At 46.4% G+C, this 24,149-nt stretch overlaps 1 protein-coding gene across 4 annotated transcripts; it reads right to left on the bottom strand.

Annotated features, from left to right (window-relative positions):
* Window positions 1-4,901: 4,901 nt before the first annotated feature.
* On the bottom strand, window positions 4,902-22,989 carry LOC111851636 (serine/threonine-protein kinase SBK1). 4 transcript variants are annotated; one of them, XM_072713034.1, is made up of 4 exons: window positions 22,713-22,989; window positions 8,037-8,215; window positions 7,495-7,697; window positions 4,902-6,889 (listed from the first exon to the last, which is right to left on the bottom strand). In XM_072713034.1, exons 2-4 carry the CDS (start codon window positions 8,182-8,184, stop codon window positions 6,233-6,235), a joined length of 1,008 nt encoding a protein of 335 aa, XP_072569135.1. In that variant the 5' UTR covers window positions 8,185-8,215; window positions 22,713-22,989; the 3' UTR covers window positions 4,902-6,232. The 4 variants fall into 4 exon arrangements, with proteins under 4 accessions (XP_072569135.1, XP_023682480.1, XP_023682481.1 ...); XM_023826712.2 differs by lacking the exon at window positions 22,713-22,989 and adding an exon at window positions 11,811-11,944 and having other exon boundaries at window positions 8,037-8,192; XM_023826713.2 differs by lacking the exon at window positions 22,713-22,989 and adding an exon at window positions 10,679-10,919.
* Window positions 22,990-24,149: the final 1,160 nt, after the last annotated feature.

Genomic DNA, 24,149 nt, shown 5'->3' with positions numbered 1-24,149 from the left:
GTGATGGCGGCGCCCGCCGAGGCGCCCCCTGCTGGCCGCACGATGGAGGCACCCGTCCTGCCGGCACCTGAACTGCCCGTCTTGCCTGTCCTGCCGGCGCCTGAACTGCCCGTCTTGCCTGTCCTGCCGGCGCCTAAACTGCCTGAGGTGGCCGCGGTTGCGCTCCCTGCTGGCCACGTGATGGCGGCGCCCGCCGAGGCGCCCCCTGCTGGCCGCGTGCTGGTGGCGCCCGCCGAGGCGCCTGCAGTGGCCCCTGCTCTGCCTGCAGCGCCCCCTGCTGGTCGCGTGCTGGCGGCGCCTGCTGAGGCGCCCCCTGCTGACCTTACGCCCGCTGAGGCACTTCCTGCTGGTCGCGTGATGGCGGCGCCCGCCGAGGCGCCCCCTGCTGGCCGCGTGATGGCGGCGCCCGCCGAGGCGCCCCCTGCTGGCCGCACGATGGAGGCACCCGTCCTGCCGGCACCGGAACTGCCCGTCTCGCCTGTCCTGTCCGGCCAGCCCTGCTCGCCGGTTCTGCCCGTCTCGCCTGTCCAGCCGGCCCAGCCCTGCTCGCCTGTCCAGCCGGCCCAGTCCTGCTCGCCTGTCCAGCCGGCCCAGTCCTGCTCGCCTGTCCTGCCGGCGCCTAAACTGCCTGAGGTGGCCGCGGTTGCGCCCCCTGCTGGCCACGTGATGGCGGCGCCCGCCGAGGCGCCCCCTGCTGGCCGCGTGCTGGTGGCGCCCGCCGAGGCGCCTGCAGTGGCCCCTGCTCTGCCTGCAGCGCCCCCTGCTGGTCGCGTGCTGGCGGCGCCCGCTGAGGCGCCCCCTGCTGACCTTACGCCCGCTGAGGCACTTCCTGCTGGTCGCGTGCTGGCGGCGCCCGCTGAGGCGCCCCCTGCTGACCGTATGCCCGAGGCGCCTGCAGTGGTCCCTGCTCTGCCTGCAGCACCCCCTGCTGGCCACGTACCTGACTTGCCCGTCTGGCCTCTGGCTGCACTGCCTGCGGCCATGCCCGCGGCTGCATCGCCGGCTGCTGCCGCTGCTTTGCCCGCGGCGTCCCCGGTTGGCAGCTCGCCTGTCCAGCCCTGCTTGCCTGTCCAGCCGGCCCAGCCCTGCTTGCCTGTCCAGCCGGCCCAGCCCTGCTCGCCTGTCCAGCCGGCCGCCGTTCCTGTCCTGCCCGCGGCCCCGCCTGAGGCCACCGTTCCTGTCCTGCCCGTGGCCCCGCCTGAGGCCGCGGCTCTGGCTGTCCTGCCCGCGGCTCTGACTGCCCCGCCTGCGGCCACGCCCGCGGCTCTGACTGCCCCGCCTGCGGCCACGCCCGCGGCTCTGACTGCCCCGCCTGCGGCCACGCCCGCGGCTCTGACTGCCCCGCCTGCGGCCACGCCCGCGGCTCTGACTGCCCTGCCTGTTGCCTCTTTGAAGGCCTTGACTCCCTCACCCTTACCCCGGCAAAGCCGACGCCCCCCGGGACCCCGCCTGTCAGTGTCCCGTAAGGGCAGAGGACACAGGCGTCGGGTCCGGGTCCCGCCCTCCCTGCCCCCTGGCTCGCCCTCGCTCGCCTTGGCTGGGGCTCCGGGGCCGCCTGCGGTTCCTCCGGCTCGGGGTCGGCGGTCGCCTCCGGGTCCCCCCCTGGATCCTCGGTGCCGGTCCTCGGTCCCGCCTCCGGCTCCATGTCGGTCGCCTCCGGGCCCCCCTGCTCCGGCTGTGCGTCGGACGGCGCCTTCGCCGGCTCCGGCTGCGCCTCCGCCTGCCGCGGCTTCCCCCTCCTGCCCGCCTGCACTGGTGTTCCCTCCTGCTCCCTCCGTGTCCCCTCCGTCACTCCCTCGTCCCGTTCCCTTGGCCCCTGGGTGGTCCCCTTCAGCTCCCTTCTCCCTCCCGCCTGCGGCCCCTCCGGCCGCTGCCCGTCGCCCGCCTGGGCTCCCTCGTGCTCCCCTTGTTCCTCCTCCCTTTCCGTTTGTCCCGCCTGTATCTGCTCCTCGTCCCTTTGTTCCTCCTCCGTTCACTCCTGGCCCTTTTGTTCCGCCTGTCTCCCCTTCTGTGTCTCCCTTCCAGGTCTGTCTGTCCGCTTTCCCTGTTCTTTGTCGGGTTCTGTCTTTCTTTTCGTCCCTGTTCCTGTTTTGTGTCTCGGTCTTGTTCCCTGTTTTTGGTTGATGTTTTGCTTTGTCTTCCAGGTCCTGTTCCCCGGTTTCGTCCCGTCCGTCGCCTCCTCTCGGGCGCGCCCGGTGTGCGCGCCTTTGGGGGGGGGTTTTGTCACGCCCCGCTCCGTCCGCTCCCGATGTGTGCCACGCCCACCTCGTTACCTCGTGTGATTCCCTGATTGTCTCTTACCTGTGATTCGTTACCCTTAGCCTGTGTCTTGTATTTAGTCCGTGTCTAAGTCAGTGTACCCCAGATCTGTCATTGTATTGTCCGTACCTGTCAGTCTGCGTGGAATAAACCCCGTTACCTTGACTTCCTGGCTGCTTTCGCCTGTTTCCCTGCTCGCCTTAAGCCCGAACGTGACACTCGCATCAGACACACATTCTCATCCTTCATCGTTAGCCTCAAAAAAATTAAGGGCTTCAAACACGGTGCTTGTTTATCAGCCGAGTTTATTGCAGGTTGTGCCCTGAAAGTTCATCCTTGGCATAGCTGGGGTTTTAAAGATCGGGACAATGTCTAATTTGCATTACACCCTGACAGATTAATGACTTGATAAAAAGGACAGGCAACTCAGTTAGCTTGTGGGATCCCCTCCATCATTTTTATTTATTTACATTTAGCAGATGCTTTTGTCCAAATCGGTTTATGGTGCCAGGACAGGGAACCGCCTGAGCCGGCACAGATGTGCTGAGGCACGTGCCTCTGCCTTTCACCACTCTGTCACACTTACGCAAAGGCAGGACTCTGAAAAAGGCAGAAGGAAGAAAAAGATCACGCTACAAGAAACGGAAATGGTCTAGGAGTTTGTGTGTTCTTGCACTTTCCCGAGATGTAAAGATAAAGGAACATTTAAGCCAAGATTCTCTATACTCCACTTTGCTTGTCTGCCTTTCTAAAATTTGATCTCAAACCGTCCAGCAACATTGGCCATTGATGGATGCTCCAGGTTTAAGAGGATTACGGTTCTGCATGTGTGGTGGATGACAGTTCTAAGCTCTCCACCCCTGACTCGCACTTTCCCTGTGCTGAAGCAAGCACTGTCCTCAGTATGATTTATGAGGACAATATGTGACCATACAAGCGCGAGCAGCAATTCGTTAAAGTCCACAAATTCAAAGCACAGTGCGAACCCGCATTCACTAACGTAGAAACATACCCACAGCTGACTGAGACAAACAACACTTCCACTAAGAGCCGTGTCCTTTTTGCTCAGAAATAATCCTAGAAGGACAGAACAGGTGACATTTAGAAAGGGTTCAATTGAGGTAAGACATAGTAAAAAACTGACATAGAGGATAGGCTTTCATTCATGCAATCATTGATACAGTTTCTCGGTGGTAAGTGTAAGGTGATACACGTCGTCTCACGGTTTGAGAATCTGCTGAAGTACTACTGTGAAAGAGTGGCCACGTGTGTAAAGTTTTTCTTTTTCCAGTGCAGAAAACATCATCCATATGACAACTGTAATAAAACATAGGAGAAATATTATATATTAATATGCAAGACATTAAGGACACTGTGCTACTATGTTTCAAAAATTTCTGTAACATTGTAGCAAATGTAGTGAGCATCTGATTTTAAACTAGCGATACGTAAGCCTCCAGTAATGGTCAGGAAATCTTATGTTATTGACAGTCTGAAGAAATGCCTGCGTATGTGTATTCACAATTTAATGGGGGGGGGGTTATGGGGGTGGAGCTCACCAATACAATCAGCATGACATACTTGAAGATTTTTTTTAACTGGGCATGTGTGAGAATAGTGGAATGCTGTGAAGCACAGAATGTGCAGAACTGGGCAGAATGAGCACCAGGATGAAGCAGGGTAAAGAAAAATCACAACAGTGGTTTCCTTAGCCACTGTGTTGGGTAAAACTTGGCTGGATTAGCCGGTTAAATACAATGCAAAGCAGCAGAATGAGTCAGTCCAGGCCCCTGGCCAAACTGCCTCTGTTCCGCTGTTACACCCAATACTGATCCAGAAACGGCCCTGTTGAGGCACGGCCAACACAAAAGCCAGCATCCGTCAAAGAGGACCAGCTGCCAGGAGATTATCTGAGGCTGAAATGGGTATTGGTAGGGAGTGCTGAACCCAGGGCGGGGGAAAGGCCACCGCAATCAGACACGCTGCGGAGGTGGCTGCAAACAAGGAAATCTGATCTGTGCCCTGGTGGTCGACTGTGAACTGACACATTTACCCATTGAGGTCATTTGTGCTCTTGTCACATGGACATCCACCACAGATCAACATCTGGACTCAGCGGCCTCCAGACCACTTACCAGATTGTTATAAATCTGCTCTGGGTCTTTGGTCGCATTGGTCTTTGGTCCACGCTCAAGAGCAAGGAGGAAGAATCAGTCAGAATGGGGGTTAGGGCTATTCCAAGGCCAGATTATGTAGAAACCCAACAAAACTACAGCTAAGAGGTTTCAAACACACAGAGACGTAAATTCTACAGCAGCACGGACTGCTGGATCACAGCTTGAGCTAAACAGCTTGGCAGCCACTTGGAACAGAGGCGTCCCTGGGTGGGGATAATCATTAGTTCATTGATTGGTGGTACCACCCTTGCTGTTCCTCAGTAACAGGACAGCACCACCCAAGCCACGCAATCGTGACAGCTCCGCCCATTTAAAAGGGTGATGAGATGAATGAATCGCAGCTAATTACAGAGAAAACCTCTGAAATGCTCTCATCGTGCAAAAAAAAACTGTTCATGTCAGTTGTCGACATGCATCTTATTTCTTATCCAGCTGCATTTACCATTGTAAAAAAAAAACATTCAGTTTAAGTTTTTTAAGGCATTTTTATTGACAATTTTACAATGGTTACAATGAGTATTATTAAACAAAATGTTTTGCACTGATCAGCCATAACATTAAAACCACTGACAGGTGAAGAAAATAAATGACACTAGTCAAGGGAGCCATTATATTTTGGGAAAGTGAACAGTCAGTTTTTGAAACTGATGTGTTGGAAGTGGGAAAAATGGGCAAGTGTAAGAATCTGAGTGACTGACAAAAGCCAAATTGTGATGGCCAGACAACTGGGTCAGAGCATCTCCAAAACTGCAGGTCTTGTGGGGTGTTTCTGGTATACAGTGGTCAGTACCTACCAAAAGTGGTCCAAGGATGGCCAACTGGTGAACCAGTAATAAGGTCATGGGCACCCAAGGCTCATTGATACGTGTAGGGAGCAAAGACTAGCCTGTTGGGTCCCATTCCACAGGAGAACTACTATAGCACAATTTGCTGAAAAAGTTAATGCTGGCTATGATAGAAAGGTGTCAGAAGACACAATACATCACTGCTTGCTTGCTGGACATCAGAACTGGACCATGGAGCAATGGAAGAAGATGGCCTTGTCTGATGAGTCACATTTATGTCCACATCATGTGGACAGCCAGGTGTGCATCATTTACTTGGGGAAGAGATGGCACCAGGATGCACTATGGGAAGAAGGCAAGCTGGAGGGCTTGTTTTGCTGAGAAACCTTGGGTCCTGACATTCATGTGGATGTTACTTTGATAGGTACCACCTACCTAGTCATTGTTGCACACCAAGCACATGACAACAGTATTCCCTGACTGCAGTGGCCTCTTTCAGCAGGATAATCTGCCCTGTCACACTGCAAAAACTTTTCATGAATGGTTTGAGGAAAAAAAAGTTCAAGGTGTTGACTTGGTCTCCAATTTCCCCACATCTCAGTCTGATCGAGCATCTGTGGAATGTGTTGAACAAACAAGTCTGATCCATGGAGACCCCACCTCACAACTTTCAGGACTTAACAGATGTGCTGCTAATGTCTTGGTGTCAGATGCCTTCAGAGGTCTGGTGGAGTCCATGCCTCCATGGGTCAGAGCTGTTTTGGTGGATCTACACAATATTAGGCTTGTGGTTTTAATGTTATGCCTGATCGGTGTATGTTAAAGATAACAGAAATATAATTTCTAAATTGCAATACACTCTCTAAACAGGAAGCCACATCTAGTGGTATTAATACTATACATTACAAAAATATTTTTTATATACTTTGATGTATGAACTTCTTTTATTACAACTAAAAACTAATAATTAAGCTTAATTACCAAATAATTAGTCATCAAGACTGATAATCTTTATTCCACCTCTACCGTTACAGGGCTGCTCCTGGACACACTGAGGGTGGACCCAGCCTTGACCTTGGCATGATCTACTACCCGTCCACCAGGGGGTACTGTCCTCACCCAGTCTTCATTCAAATAGGCTCTCACCTCAGCCACCTTACACCTTTTCTTAGCATCTAGCGCCAGCAGCCTGCTGAACATTTCCATTGAGGTTGGTGTGAATCTCTTCCACTGAGATGGTACTTTGGCTCCCGTGGGTTCTTGGCACCAATCAGCGAACTCCTGGTAAAAGTCATCAGATGCGGTGCAGTGCTCCCATGGAAAAAAGCCTGTGAGGATACAGAAGATGAGCACACCAAAGGCCCAGGTGTCGAGGCTTGGCTCTACACTCAGCGGGGCAGCTCTGGAAGCCTTCTGCCCAGCTTCCAAGGCCATCGCACACAGCTCTGGGGCCATGTAGGGTAAGGTGCCCGAGATGAAGCTGATCAGAGTTCCCCTCTTCTGGGATAGACCGAAGTCGGCCAGCTTGACCCGGCAGCAGTGGCGATCCGACAGCAGGATGTTCTCGGGCTTGATGTCGCGGTGCACCAGGCCGTGCTCGTGGATGAACTCCAGGGCACTGGCTACCTGCAGCACACAGCGCTTCACGGCCCCCTCTGGGATGCCCACCTATCAGCATAAAGAAAGTGCTCTATGTGCCAAGCAAAGGGTGATGCTGCTCTGAATTCTGCAGTGTGACCCATTCAGACAGAATCTGAATTTAATTCATCACTTTATCGTTCTTACAGCTTGGAATAGCAGACCTTATTCTCCCAGGAATTAACAGAATAATAAATAGTAAACATAACAATCAGTGTACAACATGGTGATGTGGAATATGTTCTGCTTCAACCCAAAGTAAATCGGACACCGAAACTGCAATAACTGCATTATTGCTTTGATATTCAAATTCTGAATGTGGAACGTGATACTTTCCTGTAAAATGATCTGCACATGAGCATGTCTTTAATTACTTATTTAGATTTCAGGGCTGGTTAGTCACAGATCTCAAAAGACTTTATCTCTGAAATTACAACTTGAACTGAAACTAGACACCACCCAAAAATTCTAATATGTATAAGTCACCAAAGTGAAGGCGTGTAAATCGCCATAGCAAAGAACTGGGAGCTTTGTGGAGTTCCATCAAAATTTAAGGCCCTAAACGTTTGATGCAAAAATAGAACATGACACACAAAATACAGGCTATGTCCTAATGTGACTAGTCCTTCACTCACCCGCGGTTGAATCACAGCAAACAGGTCCCTCCCTATCACCAGCTCTTGTGCAAATCCATAGTGCTCTGCGGACTGGAAGGCGATTCCGAAGAGCCCTACGATGCAGGGGTGGCAGGACAGCTGCAGTGAGATGCAGTATTCTCGCAGAAAGCCTTGCAGCTTGGTAGAGGTCTTTGGCATGACTTTCAGGGCCATTGGGGTACCTACAGTACAGAGCAACAGGAAAAAAGTGATGATCAAATATTTTAGAAAATACGTGCAGGCCTACAACATGTCACAAGGAAAGATTTTGTAATGAGTAAGCCTATTACAATTAGTAGTTAGTAATATTTTGCAACTAGTACTGTAATATTGTAATTACTAGTATTGGTCAGGTAAGGTCAGGTAAGATTTTAGATCTAAATTCTATTTTTTTTAATTTAAAAACAAATAAACGTGCATTCTTAAATATGTGTCACTGATAAGATGGATGGATGGATGGTGGATATTTAGATACTTCCATGCTATGAGCATGAAACATGAACAAATCTTTGCAGACATACCCTTGCAGCGATGAGTAACCAGCAACACTTTCCCATATTTTCCACGGCCAATTTCTTTGATGATGTTGAAATGCTCATTGATCTCAAGGTAGCTTAAGCTCTGGGCTGTCAGTTCCATCAGTTCATCAATATGGCTGCCGTCTGCCATAGCTGATTCTGGAGTGAGTCAGATGTTAGATCTGGGGGGAATTTTCCATGGAAATCATAAACACAGTCATATAAGCAAAATACCCGCAAGTTGTTGGCCTTGTTCTTTACTAATTTGAGATTGCATTTAACAAGCAATTGTAAGCTGTAGCTACATGGTGTTACCTGGAAATTTAATGAAACTATATCATAAAATGTATGAAGTTCATCAACTATTTAACAAACTGTTTTTATTTTTCAAGATACATATAATTAAACTAGGTAAATACGGTACCTGGTCTGTAGCATATATTTAATTTTGAACTTAGAGATGCTTTTTATCTTACTTGTCAACACTGAACAACAGTTATTTATATCGACCACCTGGCGTTACAAAGTTCGTTCTGAACATCCATAATTTTAAAAGGTTTGCACATTCCAAAAAAAGCATCAATCCTTGTGGCTGATCACAATAAATAATGCATAATTCACCTATCAAATGAAGGGCATTGCTAGGACTGTTTTAGGGGCAGCTTTAACCCTCCTAAAATATTTTTTAGCCGCACCAATAAATGTAATGTAATTGAGTTTAAATATTGGGCTCTTATTCAGTTTCATTAATATTAGGCCCCCTTAGTAAAGACTCACCCCCCTTTCATAAATCGCTAGTGACGCTCCTGTTTAAAACTTTGACTATGTAAATAATCTGTCCTTTTTTGCATAATTTAAATTTCCACTTGCAAGTATTTGGATATTATACTAAAATAGTCATATCTATTATCTATCTATCTTCAGCTGTTACAAGTTTCACTACATTCATTCAGTATGAACATTTACGTCTGCTTAAGGGAAACAAAGATACAAATGAATGACATTTCACACTTTCAATTATTGTTTGAATATTGTACTTTCAATGTGTGTGGGGTTTCCCAACCCCACCAGGCACAATTAACACTTCCTGCGGCTAAACAGCACTAATAAAAATGATTGATTCCTTGAATCTGCCAGTACTTCACAGTGCACCATGCTGACCCCGGTGGTGCTAAAACACACTGAACCGAGTAAAACCTGCAAATATCACATTTTAGTGCTTTAATGTCACCATACAACTCCAAATTCCCACTGCATCATCTATATTACGCTGTTGTTCCAGGACTAATGAGAGAGTACAATGGAAAGTACAAAGCATTTGCTTTTTGGCAATATCCAGAGGTTATTCATAGACCTCAGACAATAGTTTGTCGCATCATGTGTAGAAAATTCAGTATTACTGCCTTGTTCATATTATCTCAGACAGACAGGAGAGTAAGTACAAGCAAGACAAAATTTCTGGGTTGAGTCTTTCAAATGAGGCCTTTCACTCACCTTATACTGCTTATAAACAATAAATCCCACTGCCCTCCATTTTTCATAAAAGCATTTCATTCACTTTTTAATTTCAATGTTTGTTACGTACATTGTAATTCTTTTATTCATTTGCAAGTGAAGATTTGCAGGTTTAAGCATGCAATTTTGGTTAAATAAATGCATGCACGTTGTATTGCATCGGTACAGTATTTTAATTATCTTACTATTTTGTGTGTTTTTGTATTGGCTTCTTGTTGATAAATATGAAGGACCAACTTTAAATGAATTCTAAATTCTCCTGGCAGTCTCCGACTCTTATTTATAAACATTTTTATACCATGACAAATGATATCATGATACTACAAGCACATGCATTTGTCCCATTCATTATCAATGTACTATATTTACATAGTTTTCTTTGTGGGTAATGTAATCTGTGATAATTATAATACTTAAAGAATATGGTCATTGTGGAAAATTATGGAAAAAGCCACATGTCATATTAAATCATAGCTACAAACGTGGTTACCCTTTAAACAAAGTATTACAAGATAGACTCCCGAAACTCCTCTTGCATTCATCACTCAGTCTCTTATTCAGTATTGGGATGTTGGAAATGACAAATTTGAAATAAACAATGTTTCAGTTATACAGCGACAAACACACGCAATCTGTATCCTTTTAAGTAAATGTTCACAATACTTTTCTTTTCAGGGATTACAATTGCCTATTGTTTGGCTAAAATCTGACCATGATGCTGCAATGTATAGAACAGTAAATATAAATATAGAGACAAGTGTAAAAATCTTAAGGGTATTTGAAAATTAAGAACCAATTTTAAATGTAACAATACTCTAAAAGAATTTACAAAAATCTTCATTTTACATATTTATAACCATAATACTGAAATGAAATACTGAAATTAGTGTATATTTATCTGTGTATGTATTATGGAATACATTCACCTTATCAGAAAGAAGGAAACAAATAAATAAGAAAGGTTTCAGAATATAACTAATAAAAGTGTGTGCTGATACAGTCAGTACATTGAATGATCTTTGACATCATGAAGAATATTTGTTATCCCTCTCACCGTCTCATTCATGCAGACACACACTCACACTCCTTTTCCTAAAGCATGCAGGCATGTATTAACTAAGACCAGGTACCCTCTGCTTGCCTCTCCCCGGGCCTCTCTCCGAGCCGCGCTGCAGCTGCCCCGCTGTCCCGCTATGAGCGGCAGTCCCGCACATGGGCTGACACCTGAGTCTCCGCACTGCCACCGCTACCACTGGAGTCTGGCTTCAGCCGAGGGCATGGGCTCTGCTTTATATGGCCCAGGCATCTTTGCTCGTCCTCAGCAGGGCGCCACCCCACCACCGACTGGGAACAGCACCCAGCATCCCTCTGCATCCTTAAACACTCCCGTGCACAGCAGCTGTCCGGCAGTATGGCTGGTAATACGATAAAACAAGATACCTGGACACTGTGGAGATATCTAATCCCATATCTACATATTATATTATATTATTAATACTTTTGCACAGAGGTTGACTAAACTTGGTATTTTTAGTATTCGATAATGTGCTGAGGCGTAAGCAATGGTGCTCTGGTTTATCTTGAAAATTTCTGGTAGTTATCGTTCATGGAGAAGCAGCAGACATCAAAGCAGATGTGCAGACAGATGTTGTGCCCTTTAGCACCAGATCAGTTTGGTGACTATGGGAGCGATACTCCTTCTGAGGTTTTACACGAAACCTTTTCTAGGAACAAAATGGGGCGAATGGACTCAGCTGGGATTTATTGCAAATTATGGGAAGTGATGGGGGACGTTCTCCCCTATTCGGTCTCTGAATGAGCCAGTCTGAGATGTATCCCTGTGGCAGGCAGCTCCTCTGGTTTTGCCGACATCGCTTATGACTGCATTCCTGTTGGAGGTGTACAGTACACAAGCGATGGGTTTTTTGTGGCCTGCTACCTTCATGCAGTACCTTGAGAAGAGGTAGGTCTAATAACCTCAAGGACTGACATTAAATCCTCTGTATGTGTCTTTACTATACGATTGTTCACATTATATACCTTGAGATATTTACCGATGTCCCCAAACCCAGCAGAAGCTCAGTTATACTGTTACATTGTCTACATACAGTCACTTATTGTCTTGTATTCCTATAATATGAATTATGATTATGAATCTGATATATACAATTACAAGTATGGAAACAGCAAAACAACATGAAATTTCAGTTAGTATTTACTGTAATGACAACATTCGAACACATGCTTCTTTCTGTCACTCACCACTAAGGATGCTAATCGCGGCAATTATATAAGGCTGCAACCTTAAACAGAAGTCTGTCACATCTCGTAATGTTCCCGCCATGGGACGCATCCCGCAAGCCAGTCTTTTCGCTTAGGACTCCAGCAAAACATAGGCTTTGCAGTGCAAACCTCAAGTTATATCTCACTAAGTCTAATTAGAAACACGAAAGCAAAATAAATTTCCAGACACTGAGGGGTCCAGCCTGAAATAGCTGACAGCCTGCAATTGGTATCATGGTTACACACAGGAGTGACTTGGTGTCCGTTCTGCGTGCCAGCCTCCATCGTTGACATTGGCTTGTGACACATTTCACCCCTTTTGCATTCATCTCGCCTTGCAAGCCACGAGTTCAGTCTGGGCATGGAATTACAGAGCCGCACGGGGTGATCCTTAGACTAGCACTACTATGGCACCTAAATCCGGATCTAGTTTACAAAACATCATTACTACAAAATGTTGAGGCCCAGCTGTTGCCTGGATTAGCACCTTGAGCTAAAACTTTTTTTTCTTGGCCTGACCTTTGGTGTGGAATCTCGAAATCGAAACATAAAGGCAGAGTCATTAAAATAAATGAAGGTGCTGCTACTGAAAGCTTAATGTAATAGGTCATTACATAGCAGTTTGACTTTGGGTGTCACCGTACTTATCTTTTCACTCCTAACTTCCACAGAAATGGGAAACTAACACTATCCCAGAATTCTATTTTAAACCCAAAGTCTTACTGTTACAGGAACACTGCATTATTATCAAATGTAAATTAGAATCTCTGTAGAGCTGCACAGATGCACATGATAGCTATGCATTATGAGAGACTGCTACAGAAAGCAGTCAGTGTATCCAGAATAGTGTTGTAGTCAAGACCGCCTAAACCGAGACCAAGACATTGCCGAGACCGGAGGGTATCAAGACCAAGACACTGCCGAGACTTGAGGGTACCAAGACCAAGTCCAAGACCAAGACCAAGACACACTAAGGCGAGACCAAGACCAAGACACACTAAGGCGAGACCAAGACCAAGACTGGTCGAGACCAAGACCAAGACCAAGACCGAAAACAGACTAGGGCTAGAATCGACATCACATTACCCAGATCAACTGTAGAGAAAAAAGGCATTGCTGTAAAGTGTCATTACTCGTTAAATCAAATTCATGTTATCTTTTCAATTATATTGTCCGTATGTCCATATGTCTCTCATTTAAAATCTCCCAGATTTGTCATAGTTATGAGACCTGATGGAAAATAATATTCTCAGCAATCCTCTCCTATAACCATTTTATCAGACCTCGTCAAGGGAAAGAGATGGGATGTACCAGAAAGATGTTCATATTAAGTCTCTTATACCAGGGACAGAGGCCTCGGGTAAGCTATGAATACAGCTATGTAATGATCCTTTGCTTTGAATTGAAGAGAATGAGCCTCCAGATTGACTTGCACCTCCAAGACCGTGCTTTCTAATCAATGTAAAATACCTAATTTATTTGAATTATAACTATGCTATAGACTTCGCGGACATTTTCGGACATTTTTTTGCCGATGTATGATACAGTACGATGTGTATGATGTTTGTGGACTGTGAAGCACTGGCAGTGTCCGTGGAGAAAATGTATAAAATGTAACGTTTTTGAAATGGATGCATCTGACTGGTTGCATTTGAATTGAGGCGCGTAATAAATAATGATACTGTTCTGTGAGGATGTGCAGTTTTCTCTTTTTTTCCCCATCCCATCGAGACCGCTATGTCCGAGACCAAGACAAGACCGAGACCAAATAGAGTCGAGACCAAGACAAGACCGAGACCAAATAGAGTCGAGACCAAGACAAGACCGAGACCACAAAAAATTGGTCTCGAGACCGGTCTCGAGACCAAGACCGGTCTCGAGAACTACAACACTAATCCAGAATAGGCTGAAATTTTCAAGAAGATAGGCACAAGGGCTGCTTGATAACGGCATAAATCATAATCATGATTATATTAGTCAATTTCGAGGTCACAATAGTTTACGATTACTTTGGAAATGTCATGCATTTATTGAACTTGAAAGTATTTCCTTGAACTCTAAACATAGCGCTGGATCCCCTTGTGGTTGAATCCTATTGCCTCCTGCCTCTTACTACGCCCTCTGATACCATGATCGGTCAGTTCACTACAGTTGTGTCAGAACAGGGGGCAACCATCCCGGAGCTCAAGAGGGAGCCAGAAGAGCTCCAAAGAACCCGACATATAAGGGGCACAGGCAACCAGAGGGAACCTTCAGGAACTGAGCACTTTGCCTTCCCAGAGCAATCCAATGGCGCTAGCGCCCCCGCCTACCCAAGCGGCAGCAGCACAGAACGGGGATGCAGCTGGTCGAGATCAAGGCCCCCCTGAAGTTGTCCCACTATGACAGAAAGGGGCACTTGGAGCCCTACAGTACCTGACTCAGGTCTGGCTGGCAGCATGGCTCAGAGCCTGGTCCCCTGAGGAAATGGCGAGTCGCCTGGCCATGTCGCTGAAGGGGGTGGCACTGAAGGCTCTTCAAAGCCTCTCTCCAGAAGAACCAGCGACTGTGGGACCCTGATTACTGTACTGGAGTGGCGGTTCAGCCACCGACAGTGAGAGGGGAAGATGAGGGAGCAGCTGGAGGATCGACAACAGCGCAATGATAAAAGGCTGGGGATGTTATTGCCGTAATGGGGACGCCACCCGCAACGCACACCAGTCCAACCCCTACCGCTCCAAGAGTGGGCCACCTTGGTGAGACTAGTGGCCTCGACATCGACTGCATGGTGGATGGAACTCCCTGCCGAGCCCTGGGGGATACAGGGTCCACCATCACCCTGATCCACCCGGGTGTGGTGCCGGGCACCAGCTGGCATTAGTGACTGGTGTGCACACAGCCATAAGGGGGAAGAGACAGCTGCGGGGCCCCGCTAGCAGGCCACATGGTGTTGCAGGAGATCTGGCTAGCCAACATCTTTGACCCTTGCATCATTGGGCTAAACCTGTTAGTTCGCCTCTGGGCTACCATCGATGTTCCGGGGGCAGCCCTCCACCGTAGAATGAACGTGGTGGCCCTCCAGTGTGATAGTGACGGCCATGGACAGCGGTGGCGGGCAAGAGGAGAAGAGGAATCGTCACAGAGGGGGAAGAGAGCACCCCACAGATTCTGAAGGAAGATCACTGGTGACACAACCCCGAGTCCTGTCCGGATTGCGGAGCACAGTAACATCGCAGCGAGGCTGTCTCCCTAGATGGTGTAAGCTGTCCAGGAGTTATGGCAGCGTAGCAGCCTGGACCTGACGTTGGAGCAGCGAGATGAGATGAAAGCTCTGTTGGACTCATTCTGGGACATCTTTGTTGCCAAGGATGAAGAGTGCCATCCCACATCCCAGGTGCAGCACCACATCAATACAGGAGATGCCTCGCTCATCCAGCTGCATCCACACAGACTATCCCTGGCAAAGCGACAAGAGGCGGAGCAGACAATCCAAGATATGACATCCAACAGCCCGTGGGTAGCTGTAGTAGCCTATGGTGCCAAAAAGGATGGGTCATGGTGATCCTGTGTTGATTACCAACAACTCAACGTGGAGACGAGGAAGGACTCCTATTCGATGCTGTGCATTCACGATGCGCCGGGTCGACGTGATTCAGCTTCTTGCACCTCAGACTATGACACTTCAGTCGATGCTGTTCGGCCTGTGCAATGCTCCAGCCATTTTCAAGATGCTCATGGAGTGCGTCCTGGCTAACGTTCCCCCGACCCAGGGCGCTGTCTTTCTCAGTCTGCTCACGCATGCCATTGACTTTACCGGGGCACTCTGGAACTTAAAAACTGTGCTCTACGTGATCTGATAGGTGGGACTGCGGCTGAACCTTCGGAAGTGCTCTATCCTCCAGAGTCAAATGTGCTTCCTGGATCACGTCGTCAGCAGGGAAGGTGTGGCCATCAACCCAGAGAAGACAGAGGCGGTTTTGTGTGGATGGATGTCTGTGCCGCAGTATTTAACCAGTTCCGCGCTGCGTTTGCTGATGCTCCCATGCTTGTGTACCCAGAGCTGTGTCATCCTTGCTAGTGGCGAGGGGCTCGGCGCTGTGCTTTCGCATGTGGCACCCGGAGGGGAGCGATTGGTTGCGTATTTCAGCCAAACGCTAAGTAGGCAGGAGCACAACTACTGTGTGACCCGACGGGAACTGCTAGCCATGATGCAGGCATGTAAGCATTTCCGTCCCTACCCCAGTGGCCAGCAGTTACGGGTGAGAACGGATCCCTCATCCCCTGTTGGTTGGATGTGCTGGTGGAGTGTGATTTCAAGGTCCAGCATCACCCCAGGAAGCTGCAGGACACCAAGCACTTCATGCACTGTTGTGATACATGCACAGCTCAGAAAGGGTCCTAGCCAGCAGTTCCAGGCTCTCCTGCAGCCATACCTGGGGGGCGCTCCCCTGGAGCATGTGAGGGTGGACATCCTGGGCCCCGTCCCCCCCAAGAAGGCCAGGAACAGCTACATATTCATGGCCATCGACTATTTTATAGTCGACATATCAGAATGCCACCACCACAGCTACTAAACTGGTCGAGGAGTACTTTTGCAGGTTTGGGACCCCCGAGGAGCTGAAACAGAGGCCAGGGGAAGTACTTTGAGGCTCAGGTATTTGACGAGGTCAGCAGGCGGGGTGTTGCAGAAACCCTTCACCCTTAGAGCAACAGGCTGGTCCAGCGGTTCCACTCCACCCTAGTCACACAACTGGCGATCCTCGTAGACGAACTCCAGTCCCAGAAAAGATCACCAACATGGTGTGCAGTTGAAATTAAAATTGGATGAACTGCCCGGCTTTAGTAGGCACAGACACGGAAAGCAGGTGCACATGGCGTGAAAATGAGCAATGCGCTGCTACGAAACTAGCAAAACCACTTTGCATTGCGTTTTGAGCCAGAGTATAATAGGGCCCCAAGTCCCTCTCCCCAGTAGGCAGGTCTGTTAGAAATGCCACAGACAGGTGAAAAAGATGCTAATAAACTAATTAAAACTGCGAGTTTAGCGGCATTCCAGGTCATTAGCTAAAGAGTAAACTTTATTAGGTTTGCCATCATTTGTTTGTTGGTGCTTTGGAAGTTCTGAGAGCCACTTATCACACTTATCATAGACTTTTATCATTTTTATAATTTTTATAATGTCTCCTTTGACTGCATCTTGCTTCTTTTCCCTCAACCTAATTACTAATGATCTGAAGATACAGACAATTTCTTTTTGTAACAAAAGCATAAAAATAGATTCAAGGGGGTTAGGAATAGCAGGGAACTTAATGTTTGCCAGCTAGAAGTGTTGCATGGAGAGTAGAAAGGGTTTACAGAGAGGAAGCCGCTTGCTTAATATAGAAAGGTTAATAAACAGTTCTGGTGGGGGAGATGGGTTACAGAGTGTAGACAGCGTGTGTGAGGACAGGCCAGTGGGATACAGTTTCAGCTCAGCATGCCTGCCAGTGTTCCTGGCACTAGTGGAACCTGTCCTCAGTGATGAATTGATGTCCTGAGGCCCCTGAGTGTTTGTATGTAAAATGACTGTCCCCTTGGGATATGGTGTAACTTTTTAAAAATACACATCTTAATCCTGTTCTTGAGGACTCGTGTACACCGGCTTTTGGTCCAACCACAGTCTTAATAGATTAAAGCTGTTTGAAAAAACTGATGCTGTATCTGTTAGCTAGTAAAAGGCCTAAGCTCTTTAAGAGAGTGCTACATGACGACATCTGCGGTGAAACAAGCGTAACTAATTCCACAGCAGGATTACCTTGGTTTGACACAAAAAGGTGACATTAAGTGTTTAATTATTAAGCATTTGCCTGGTATGAATGCTGACTGGTCAGTAGGGCGCACACCTCGATTCTATTAATACGCCCATGTCAAAGAACATTTTTTTTGGTCTTGCTGCTAGACAAATGACTTTGATGATTATTAATGGATGGGGCTGGTTAGGCAACATTTTCCACATATGTTGCGCATGCCTGTGTGCATACAGAAAGACAAAATCAGAGAGAAAGAGAGAGAGAGATACATGGTCTCAGTGGGGCTATATTTGACCGTTAAAAAACCCATGGACAGAAGCACATCAGATCCTCTAAATATGTTAGAGTGAAAGCATGTAATTTAAAAGGTCAGCAATTACAAGTGACATGTTAGATGATTACATGCTGGCTACAAGGTGAGAGAACTCACCCATACCGTTCATTCTTTCCTCCCACAAAAGCTGTTTTTGCCTGGGCTGCCTTCTGTAAACAAGGCTGAGGGATTTACAGCCTGTACTTTTGCTTGTTGCGTCAGACATACTGAGCCACAAACCACACTGTACTATGGCCAATAATAAGGAATTTCATATATTTTGATTCTCTTAGTTTAGCTAATTTCTTATTAGCATCTTTACTATCGAGCACAGGCTTCGGTGATTCATTTTGAGCTGTTGAATTCATTGTTTAAAAGTACTGAATGTTTTGTCAGTTAAGAAAATACAGCTAGCCATGCAACTGAAATTGTATACATCCTTAAATCAAGTCCAAGTTTGCCAAACCTGCCAAAGCCACAGGCAACGCATCTTCTGACGTCCAACCTTCATCACTGGAACACTTTTTTTCTGGAGTTAAACTCAGGTTGCACAATAATCTGGCCCTTGAACCCCCCCCCCACCAGTGTTTGGGCCTCGGAATGTCTTCCACTTTCTCTGCCTCATGGGTGCCCCGGAGTCAGCCTACCTGCCAGTGTGGTACCACACCTTCTGAACATAAGCAAAGACAGCAGAGCTAACAGGCGGTGAACATTTGCCGGGTGACCTAGGGAAGATGTCACTTCCTGTAGTGGTCAATTCTAACATTATTTATACTGAATTCATATTTTTGGTCTTCACATCCTACCCTGCACATATTAAAGAAAAAAGATAATATAATACAGTAAAATGTATTAACCTTGGATTGCGAGTAACTAAGAGTTTTTTGCAAAACGAGCAAAAATAAATTTTAACATGATAAATGACCGAGGTCTTGCAATACGAGTATTACGTATATGCTATGTCTGCCTAGCGTCATGTAATCAGAACTGAGCCGATGGTTCTTCTCTCTCTTTCGCTGTGGGATTGTGGGTAATCGTCTCCCATGCTCAGTCTCAGTCGGTGTGCCTCACTCATACTGTATAGTCAAAATTTAATAGAAAAGCACCACCCAAATAAGGGCGTAGCAGTGCGAGCAATGAATCTGTTTAATGACAATGCAATGTCCACATTTCCACGAAAGAGTAAAGGAGGCAAAAGTGGCCGTCATTGGATAGGTTCCTTGTTAAAGTCACACAAAATTATTTGCATTTTTACTTTATATTTTGTATTAATCATTTTTATATGAATATTTTTGGGTTGTGGAACAAATCATCTGAGTTTCCATTATTTGTAATGGGAAAAATTGCTTTGATATACGAGTGCTTTGGATTACAAGCACGTTTGTGCGCAAAACAAGGTGCCATTGTATAATATAATATAATATAATATAATATACTATAATATAATATAATATAGCAAAAGATGGACATTCAGATGTAAAAGTTTGGGTTCCCTTCACCCAGGCCTTCAGTGCCTTTTGTTACAGGAAAGCGGCATCTGCACAAATTGGTTGGCAATCAGAAGATGAACAGTTCCTGAGTGCAGTAATAGTTGTTGATTTCAGGTCATTCAGTCCTTCAGCCAGGGATTGATTTAAATTACTCCATGAAAATCAGGGGGTATCCAAATCCTCAAAGGAATGAACCTTTATAACAGCACAGACTGAGGTAAGACTTAAAAACATTGAGTATCTGAGACTGAGCATCCCAGTGAGAAAGGGCAGGTCAAATCAACACGATGAGGCACTCAGACGCTGCCAGTATCTCCATCCCTCCCCGATAGGGATCTGCGTGTCAGACTGAGTCACAGAGGAGAAGGTCCCTGAAATTGCACATGGAGTTTGAAACAAAGCTTGTGAATGACGCTGAAGGCAGAGAAGCATGGCAGTGATACCAAAATACTGCGGCGAAGCATGAAGATGGTCACATCCTGAGAATCGAACAGCCTTGGGAAAAAATGACACATCTCAGTATCTCAGTTTGCTGCAAAGCTGAAATGGTGGCCACAGTTTTAAGAAGATTAACAATTAGAAGTTTGTGCACTTGATAGACCAGGAAAAGTATGATAAGCTGATTGGGCATTAACCTCTGGCAGTTATTCTGTTTGTAATTAATGGCTTGATTTAGTGATTATTACAAAAAGGGCCCTTTTTTGTCTCTGACCAGCACATCTATCTTCCAACTGCTTATCCTGGCCAGGATCTCGGGGGCGGGGGGCAGTGGCCTGGAGACTATTCCAGGACGTACAGGCCACAGATCATGGATACTCCCTATTGGGATGGCAGGCCGTCACTGGCCACACACACACACATACAATTTAATGAGCAGGAAATTTGAGTACTGGCTGGAAACTCATGTGACACAGGGAGAACATGCAAATTCCACACGCACATCGTTGGCAGCATTCCAACCAGCAGCCCAGAAGGTGCAAGGCAGCACTGTAACCTGCTCATACACCATACCACCCTCAACAGCATGTGACTCTATTACATGCTAGTGAGGCTAGTCAAGTTGTCATGCTAGTCAATACTTCATATTTTAGTAGCATTTTCAATGAACATACTTACTCATAACATCTACACTTGGAAGGTTAGCACATCATTAACATGCACCATTGTTTAGTATAATCAGTTTGATTCACACATCACCACCTGTAAATGTCAGTCACAGTGTGGCAAAAAGCTCATCTATGCAACATCTTTGAAGATTTCTGTGATCTAACTGCTGCTGAACAGACTTTTTCTGAGATCTAACTGCTGCTGAACAGACTTTGTCTGTGATCTAACTGCTGCTGAACAGGTGTCCGTGAGTGTTATGGAAATCTTGAGCAATGGGCATGTCATTTGGTTCCTCTGAGAGGAACACCCCCGCCCGCCCTATCTTTCGACTTGAATCTTATCCCATAATGGAAATATGTGTATCCCAATGCAATCAGGGGGAAAAAACAGGGCAGACACCAAGTTATGTAGCTGTGAGGGCAGTGAGTGGCTCAGTGGGGTAAGAATGGATGGGGCTGTGACTGGAAGGTTGCTGGTTTGAGTGTGGCTTTACCAGAACAGCCAGATGTCTGCGGAGCCTTGAGCAAGGCCCCGTGCTATGCCCCCCCCCTCCCCCCCCTGCACTTGCCCTCCCATGTCTGTGTGTCTCATGGAGAGCAAGAGCCTTCCAATGTACTTGTGCAAATGGCAAATAAAGGATCTAATTTATAAAAATTTGGGAGACTGACATATGTCTGTAGGATGAACATCCAGATTCACACCCCAGGTCTTTCAGTTTTGTGTGTGTGATTCACAATCTGATCCTAAGACGTTCCATCTAGACAGAACCCGGTTTAAGGAGTTATCTGTAACGGATAGTAGAATGATCAGGATAGCTGAATTTTCCAACAACTTTATTGGTTTTGAATTTTCAGCCATTAATGTAATGTAATGCAAAAACATATAGCTAATTTTGATTTCCCCAAACAGAACACTATTGTGAAGTGAATTTCCAAAATCATTTGCCATTTATAGATACCACCAAAAAAATGCACATCAAACATTTGCTACCATGTTGATTTGCTTCCTGTGGAAAGACACTTTTCAGTGCTGGGGATTAAATGAGCGCCATGCTGACTATGGCCTGGATTTCCTTGTTTCAGCTGGCACCTTCGGGACAATGCGATGAATCACCAGTGCTGAACTTTGACCAGCTGGAGTATTTTGCTTGGATAAAAACATCTGAGGGTGACCAGCTGCTTGCCCATGATCTGGGGCCTCATGTATAAACGGTGCTTACGCACAAAAATGTTGCGCACGCCCGTTTCCACGCTCACGTCGAGATGTATAAAAACTAAACTTGGCGTACCGCCACGCACATTCTCACGGCAACCCTAGACAAGGCGTACGCAAGTTTCTGCTCGATTTGGCAAAATGGAGGCACCTACTGGCAAAAGAGTGCTACTGCAGTTTCACTGTGTCACACTCGCATTCATGACGCGGTCTGCATGAAATACACCGAAATTAATTGGCCATCGGTCACCTGATCGTAATCAATCTGTGACAATAAAACGGTGCAGGGAAAGACAAAAAATATTCCAACCATGGCTTCTCTTGCATTGTTAGAGGACATAGCAAATGGAAGAGTCAGAAGAGAGCGCGTATTCAGGGATCACAGTGATTTCTTGGCTCATGATGATGACTGGTTACTAAGTCGATTCAGATTCCCAAGAGCTATCCTCTTGGAGCTGTGTGCTGAACTGGAGCCAGCTTTACGGAGGAAGACTGCAAGAAATTGCGCCTTACCGGTACCTGTACAAGTTCTCTCCACCCTCGGATTTTTAGCCACAGGTGCTTTTCAGCGTGAACTTGCGGACCGATCAGGCATTTCTCAGTCATCACTGAGTCGTGCCATGCCAGCTGTATGGGATGGCATAATCCGCTTGTCATCGAGATATATAAATTTTCCCTACACTGGGTGAACAGGCAAACATTAAAGCTCAATTCGCAGCGATGTCCGGTTTTCCAAATGTAGTCGAATTATCGACTGCGCGCACATTGCTATAAAGTCACCTTCAGAGAACGAATTTGCTTATGCTTATGTAAATAGAAAGCACTTTCACTTTATTAATGTACTCTATTAATGCACTGGGGGCACCTCTTGTACTATTGTCTGTAAGAATAAACAAAGAGAATAAACTAAAGTAACACCGCATCTGCGCCCTACGTGTTATTCATAAACATGCAAGTAATTCAAACAAGTATGGTACGAGGAAAAACTCACCCGCGCTGACATCGGCGTCCCCCTCACCCGATAAAAGTGTGTCCCCAATCATCGCAGCAACTAGTTGCTCAAAGGGTGTGATACCGGGAATTCCGCAACCTCCGCCTGTGCTTTTAAGACTCTTACGGTAAGCGGCCGCTCGTTTTTTCACGTCGATTTTAATGTCCGACCACTTCTTTTTAATTTTGGCCACCGTGCCATTTTCAGAACCAACACTTTTAACTGACTCTGCCACGCTGTGCCACTCCGTCAACTTTCGTTTATTGCTGATGCCACTTATACCACCAAATAATGTCACTTTTCTTTTCTCGATTTCTGTTAACATGACCTCCACTTCGCACTCACTGAAATACTTCTTTTTCCCACGTGGTTTATTCATTGTTGTTTAAGAAAAACATAGAACAAAGCGGGCATTTATACAGATTTACATATGCAAATATTCATAATTATGGGCGGGTCGGGGCGGGGGGGGGGGTGGCTGTGGGCTCGTTCACGTACGTTAAATTTCACGCTCATTGGGATTTATAAAGGGAATGTGCGTAGATCTGTGCTTACGCACAGTTTTATGCATCTGGATTTTTTCTTGCTTACGCACATTCCTAGTTTTGTCCGTACGCCTTGTTTTAGTGTGAATTCTACGCTCGTCGTTATACATGAGGCCCCTGGTCTCTGCAGTCCGGATCAAATTATAGTATTTGGAATAAAGGAATAGTTCCATCTCACCAAGTAGCTAATTTTGTTCCCCAAGGTGTAGCTGCGCTAATTTCTGCAAGGCTGCAGGCTTTATATAAAAACTACAATTTTTGATGGCTACAATAGTGCTGTAAGGCAATAGGGTAAAAATTATAACGTAAGACCACAGAGCAAATGTTCTGTCTTGGATCTTTTAAGACTCGTCATGCTGCATTAATAGGTTGGTCATTTCACATAAGCTACATCGCTTTTAAAATGCATCATCCCATGGTGTAGAATGGCGGTACGAATGCTCCGTTTCCATCCAAGTTGAATTGTTTATATTTTAATAAATAAATGTATAAAATACAATGTTTCATTACCCATTAATATCCATCTTCCAAAAACTCTGTGGTCATGGGCACAGGGATGCAACGGCGACCCGATAACTGGGGAGTAGATACTTAGGAACACCCAAGTGGGAGGAAGCACTGCTAATTATGTTTACTGAGAGTGGGATGTCTACACAACTTTGTGCATTGATAATGCACAGAGCAATTTATTAATAAGTTAATTTTGAGTTGTTTCATGTTTTCATATTCCCAGATTCTCACTACCTGCATCTCACATTAGATGCAGAATTACGCACATTCTGTAATTGAGGGCTGTTTGCATACTTGTACCCAGTATGTACTGTTGTGGTGCCCACTAACACTTGAATTTTTCTAATTAATACCAGAAATACATTGACTGACACACATCTCT

The sequence above is a fragment of the Paramormyrops kingsleyae genome, chromosome 6 (genome assembly GCF_048594095.1).
Source record: "Paramormyrops kingsleyae isolate MSU_618 chromosome 6, PKINGS_0.4, whole genome shotgun sequence".
NCBI lineage: Eukaryota > Metazoa > Chordata > Actinopteri > Osteoglossiformes > Mormyridae > Paramormyrops > Paramormyrops kingsleyae.
This window is presented reverse-complemented; position numbering and strand designations above follow the sequence as displayed.